At 42.3% G+C, this 6000-nt stretch overlaps 1 protein-coding gene across 4 annotated transcripts in view; it reads left to right on the top strand.

The window, feature by feature from the left end:
* The window catches only part of ASH2L (ASH2 like, histone lysine methyltransferase complex subunit), a 31545-nt gene continuing 25545 nt past the window's right edge, over window positions 1–6000 (top strand). For 2 of the 4 annotated variants that reach the window (XM_042983482.1, XM_007097084.3), the window contains exons 1-5: window positions 1–223; window positions 894–960; window positions 1087–1232; window positions 4937–5025; window positions 5311–5405. In XM_042983482.1, coding sequence (XP_042839416.1) covers window positions 36–223; window positions 894–960; window positions 1087–1232; window positions 4937–5025; window positions 5311–5405 — 585 coding nt within the window. In that variant the 5' untranslated portion in view covers window positions 1–35. Of the gene's footprint in view, window positions 224–348; window positions 676–893; window positions 961–1075; window positions 1233–4936; window positions 5026–5310; window positions 5406–6000 lie in introns of those variants that run through there. The other 2 variants (XM_042983484.1, XM_042983483.1) reach the window with 2 other exon arrangements.

Genomic DNA, 6000 nt, shown 5'->3' with positions numbered 1-6000 from the left:
GCGAATTCTCGCGAGAACTCTGGGAGGCGGCAGTGATGGCGGCGGCGGGAACCGGACCGGGACTTGGAGTGGATGCAGGACCCGGCCCAGCAGCGGCAGCAAATGCAACAGTGGCAGAAGAAGGGGAGACAAAACCGGTGGTAGCGGTGGCAACTGCCCCGGCTGGAGAGGGAACATCTGTTGCTCCAGCAGCAGAACCCGGTTCTGGAGAGGCAGAAAGTGGGTAAGATGTCCTGCAGCCCGAGGGGGACACTGGGAGGGAGGCCCACCCCTCCTGGAGTCCCGCGGCTCCCTGGAACTCTCCTGCCCGCACCCTCCGAACCTAGGCCCTGCAGCCAACGGCTCGCCCTTCGCCCCCCCCCCCGCCTTCCAGGGCTGTAGTCCCGCCCGCCGCTTGGCCCGTCCCCTTCTCCCTCCCCTCTTAACTGTGTCTGTAACTACGCCCCTTTCCGTACCTTTCGCGGGTCCTGAGAGTCAAGGTTCTTGTTCTCTCTCAGGCTCCTGAGAGGTCTGGTAGCTCACTCTTATAGCAGGAACTCCTCAGATATCCCAGAGGAGAAACCACTTTGCATTGCCGGACTGGAAGAAGTAACGGTTCCTGTGAAAACAAGAGTGGGAGAGCTGCATCTAGGCGAACCTCCCCCAGGACTAATTCCATCTCCTGTAGATTCGTCAGTAAGGACAGATTAGGCTTCTCTCTGCCCTATGGGCCTGCGTCTGTCTTGGTCATATTCTTCCTAACCCTGGGCACCCAGGCTGAGAGAATAGGCTTAGCTGAAAAAGCTGTAGGAGTGTGAAGTTCACCTGTACTTTGATCATTATCCTTAGGCATAGGCGTTTTGAGGTTTGTTTCCCTTGAAGATTCTCACTTGAGTACTTTCACTATCTTGTAGGGATGCAAATTCAGTTGATGTAGGTGGTGGTTTGGAGACTGAATCTTCTAATGGAAAAGATACACTAGTAAGTATTTCTTTTTGGATGTATGCAAGGCAAAATAGGTTCTGTTTTTTGTTTGTTTAAGTTTTTAAGTGAGTTAAATACAATAGGATCAACTGACCTGATTCTCTAATTGCTGTGTGGACACAGGAAGGTGCTGGGGACACTTCAGAGGTGATGGATACGCAGGCGGGCTCCGTGGATGAAGAGAATGGCCGACAGTTAGGAGAGGTAGAGCTGCAGTGTGGCATATGTACAAAATGGTTCACAGCGGACACCTTTGGCATAGATACCTCGTGAGTATTTTTTGTAATCTTTGTTAAGAATCGCTTTTTAAGGGGCACCTGTGTGGCTAAGTCAGTTGAATGTCCAACTTCGGCTCAGGTCATGATCTCGCGGTCCGTGGGTTCGAGCCCTGCATTGGGCTCTGTGCTGACAGCTCAGAGCCTGGAGCCTGCTTCGGATTCTATGTGTGTGTCTCTTTCTCTCTCTCTCTGTGCCTCCTCCGCTCATGCTCAGTCTCTCAAAAATAAATAAACATTTAAAAAATGTTTAAAAAAATCGCTTTTTAGGGGCGCCTGGGTGGCTCAGTCCGTTGAGCGTCCAACTTCGGCTCAGGTCATGATCTCACGGTCCGTGAGTTCGAGCCCCGCATCAGGCTCTGTTCTGACAGCTCAGAGCCTGAAGCCTGTTTCGGATTCTGTGTCTCCCTCTCTCTCTGACCCTCCCCCGTTCATGCTCTGTCTCTCTCTCAAAAATAAATAAACGTTAAAAAAAAATTAAAAAAATTTTAAAAAAATCGCTTTTTAAAATAAATCTCAGTATGTTCAACAGTTGAATAATAATTTGTAGGCAAATATAAAAGCATATTATTTCCTATGTCTTCTAACCTCACCTTCAGTGAGTAGTAGGATTTGAATCAAGAATTGTTTTAATAATCTGAACTGTTTTCTATCTATTGAGGGTCAAGCCCTAATAGGTACAATGATAGGTATTCTCCCTGCTTTTGAGCTTACAACCTGGTTAGGAGACAAAACCATGCAATTACGAAGCATTATATAAACAGTTATGGGACAGTAGCATTTAGATGTTGTATTTGGTGTTACGGATTTTGGGGGAGAGGGTTGGTGTATATGGTGGACAAAGCCTGTTGTCAAAAATTTGAGATAACCAGTGACTCTTCATGCTTGAGCGATCCTTTTTTCCCTTTTGGCTTCAAACTCACTCCCTTTAAGTATTCTGTGTTCACTTCTCAGCAAAACATATTTCCTATCTTTTACCTCTTCTAATGAATCAAAATCACTTTATGATTGATTGAAAGTAAAAGAATTTTTGCTTTATTGTAGGGAGTTTGCCAATAGCTAGCAAGTGCTTGATGTTGACATACTGTCTATGGAAATCATTGTACTGCTGGCTCTCTTTGGTGTTTTTTATGGTTCTTTTTGTGCAAGTAAATTCAGATAAGACTGCCTCAAAATAAGGCTGCACTATTCTGAAATTCTTCCTTCTTGGGTGGGTTGTCGAGGAAGCACCTTCCTTTATAATTTATTGTGTGCTTTCTAATTAAAAAGTTGTAGGGGACTTTAGAAATGCTAATGTTCTAATTAACATGTGATTAGTGATCTAGGATACAGTGTTTAAAAAAAAAAATAATGAAGGATCTGGAAGAAAGAATTGATCTTGGTAGAAGTATCTATAGGGAAAGTATACAAGATAAGCAAAGCTGGTCACTTAGATAAGACCCAACTAAAATCTGGCCGCTTTGGCCAAAGAGAATTTATTTGGATAGACAGAGCCTAGGAAAGGAAATTTACCAGAGAGCTAACTTGGGGTGATCTAGGGAAGAAGCAAACCACAGTTCAAGAGTTTTGGTAGAAACCAGTTTGTACCTGAATTTGAGAAGTTACACCTAAAGCCCAACTAGGTGAGACGGATTGTCTTTCACAACTGAGATGGAGGAAGGGAGCTAGTCAGGGTAGCTGCTGTAGCAGGAAAAAGGCTGCTGTGAATACCTGATTATATTTGAATTAATAACTATACTTCTACATGTCTCTAGTTTGAGGCTTTACTTTCTGTAGGTGATTTTATCATGGTGGGCTGTTGAACAGAAAGGGTTCAAGAGCAAGGTAAAGGCAAGGGAATTCAGCCTTAACATTCACAAGAATGTTTCTTAATTTCTTGAGTGGTGACAATAGACACACATTTAGGAACCTTCTCTTCGAGGATACTTAAAGCAAGTTTCACTTGAGTCCAGATAAATCTGCTTTTATTTTGATTTCTTCTCTTACAACCTAAACCAGTCTTGTATTTTTCTATTACTTTCTCCTTTTTAAGACTAAGGTCTCCTGGGGCACCTGGGTGGCTCAGTGAGTTAAGCGCCTGACGTCGGCTCAGGTCATGGTCTCATGGTTCTGTGAGTTCAGGCCCAGCGTGGAACTCTGTACTGACAGCTCAGAGCCTGGAGCCTGCGATTTCCCGGTGTCTCCCTCTCTCTGCCCCTCCCTCCTCCCCACCTCCACGCGCTAGCTCTCTCTTGCTCTCTCTCTCAAAAATAAATATTAAAAACAAAAAAAAGAGTAAGGCCCCCTTATACAATACAGACAAGTTTTCACTTGCCCCCAAACTCACTTCTGAGGAGCTATCTTTGTGATACAAGCAGTCTTAATAGTTAGAACTCCTTTCACTTCCTTCCCTGCCCCCCCAGCCCCCCCCCCCCCCGCCCCATCCTCCATATCTAATCAGTCACCAAGCTTTACCAATTTTTTTCTCTTGTATATGGGCTTGTCCTTTCCGTTTTTATTCTTTCACCCTAAGTGAGGCCTTCTTTGCCTTCTGCTGGAACTGCTACAAAAGTGTCTTACGTAGGGGTGCCTGGGTGGCTCATTCTGTTAAGTACTCTGTCAGTGCAGAGCCCAACTTGGGGCTCAAACTCACAAACTGTAAGATCATGACATGAGTCAAAGTCAAGAGTCTAATGCTTAACTGACTGAGCCACCCAAGTGCCCCCACATTTGCTTTTTCTCATCTCTTCCTTCAGACCCAACCTGTCACTTAAAATTTTAACCATGTCACTTCCCCTTCAAGGAGTTCCCATTACCCACAGAAAAAATCCAACTCTACCTGGCTCCTTGCACTTCCTGCCTTTCAAGCCTTTTTTATTTTTCTTTATTTTTTTTTCTTTTTTTCTTTTTTTCTTCCAAATCCCCTCTCTGGGACAAACTTATCTACAGCAGTTTGCTCCTCTGCCCCCTTGTTGGCCTTTCTCATCTCTGTATATAGTTCACTTAGACAAAAGAAAACCAACTCATCTTCCCAAATTTAGTCCATAACTTACGTTCTCCAAAATGTTTCTAACTCTTAAATCTGAAGTTACTACTTGGATCCTTAAAACTCCTCTGGAGTAATTATCACCTGTAGGATTCCTTTGGTACTGAGACAAGTAATGTTTTGTGACTTACGTGTTGTCTTCTTGAATAATTATTTACATTTTTAATTAATCTTGTCATATCTTCTGTCTGCCCTTTCCAGCAGTATTATTGACCTTTTAAAGAGATATTTAAGTATTTAAGTGTATAAATGTCTGTGTGTAAATTAGAGTTGTATATTTTTAAATATAATTTACATACAAATTTTTGCATGTAACTATATTTAAGGAGACTACTTTGTCTTCCACAACTGGCCTGGCATGCTCTTTTTAGGTGCTTAAATACTATAATAAACTAGCTTGGACAAGGCACCAGTGATAATCTTCCTGGTGCTGAATTATCTACTATGATAGATAATATCTTATTAAATGTTTTAACAGAAAAATCCAGGTATTTGTGAAAATATAAGCCCTGTTTTGGTTTTGATGACCTTTGTAAATTTTAATCATATATTAATATATTAACGCTATTATTTTCACTGCAGGGAAGGGATCCCTGTCGATTCAGTTGATTTACTTCTACAAAGAAGTGTGTATTTAGAAGTTCACTGATTTTTTAATCTGGCTGTTCTGCAGATCCTGTCTGCCTTTCATGACCAACTACAGTTTTCACTGCAATGTGTGCCATCATAGTGGGAATACCTATTTCCTCCGGAAGCAAGCAAGTAAGAACAAACTCACGAGTGCCGCAAAATTGTCCTCTGGGTAGCTGCAAATGAAAGAGATTTGGGCTTAGCAGGATCAGGGAACTCCTGCCTAGTAGCCGGTAAAAGTTATGTAACATTGGAGTTTAGCTCCAAATAATGGCTATGGTCCACTTCAGGGAAAATCATGACTCTTATTTTTTTGCTGCTATAATTGTTAACTTGTGGATCACCTAGTTGAATATCCTTTAGGTAATATGACTATAATACTATAGATAATTTTTTCTTCCTTTTTCTTTTTAACAGACTTGAAAGAAATGTGCCTTAGTGCTTTGGCCAACCTAACTTGGCAGTCTCGAACACAAGATGAACATCCAAAAACCATGTTCTCCAAAGATAAGGTAGAGAAGAGATTAATGTAATTGCAATTATGCCAAAGAATCAGGTAGAACACCTAAATATACTCTTTAACAATGAGTACTTTGCCCCCAATTTTTATGAATATATGACTATAGATTCAGTGGTTGTTACTGATTTCATGTGATTTACTAACTTCTAATATGTGCACATTATGTCAGTTGGCTAAATTATTAGTTGGGGGAATCCTTAAATAGTTTTGGTTGGCTTTATAGAAGCAAACAACTGTCTATCCCCCAATTAATAATCAGATCTTGAGGCACCTGCGTGGCTCAGTTGGTTAAGTGTCTGACTCTTGGTTTCGGCTCAGGTCATGATCTTACGGTTTCGTGAGTTTGGCCCCATGTCGGGCTCTGTGCTGACAGCCTGGTTCGGATTCTCTCTCTCTCCCTCTCTCTCTGCCCCTCCCCTACTGGTGCTATCTCTGTGTCTCTCAAACTTAAAAAAAAAAAATCTTGAGGGGGTGCCTGGCTGGCTCAGTCAGTACAGTATGTGACTCTTGATCTCAGGGTCTTGAGTTCGAGCCCCACATTGTGCATAAAGATTACTCAAAAATAAACTTAACCAGGAAAAAAAAAT

This window comes from Panthera tigris, chromosome B1, assembly GCF_018350195.1.
Source record: "Panthera tigris isolate Pti1 chromosome B1, P.tigris_Pti1_mat1.1, whole genome shotgun sequence".
In the NCBI taxonomy this organism is placed as follows: domain Eukaryota; kingdom Metazoa; phylum Chordata; class Mammalia; order Carnivora; family Felidae; genus Panthera; species Panthera tigris.
The sequence above is the reverse complement of the archived record's forward strand: the minus strand, read 5'-3'. Positions and strand labels throughout refer to the sequence as shown.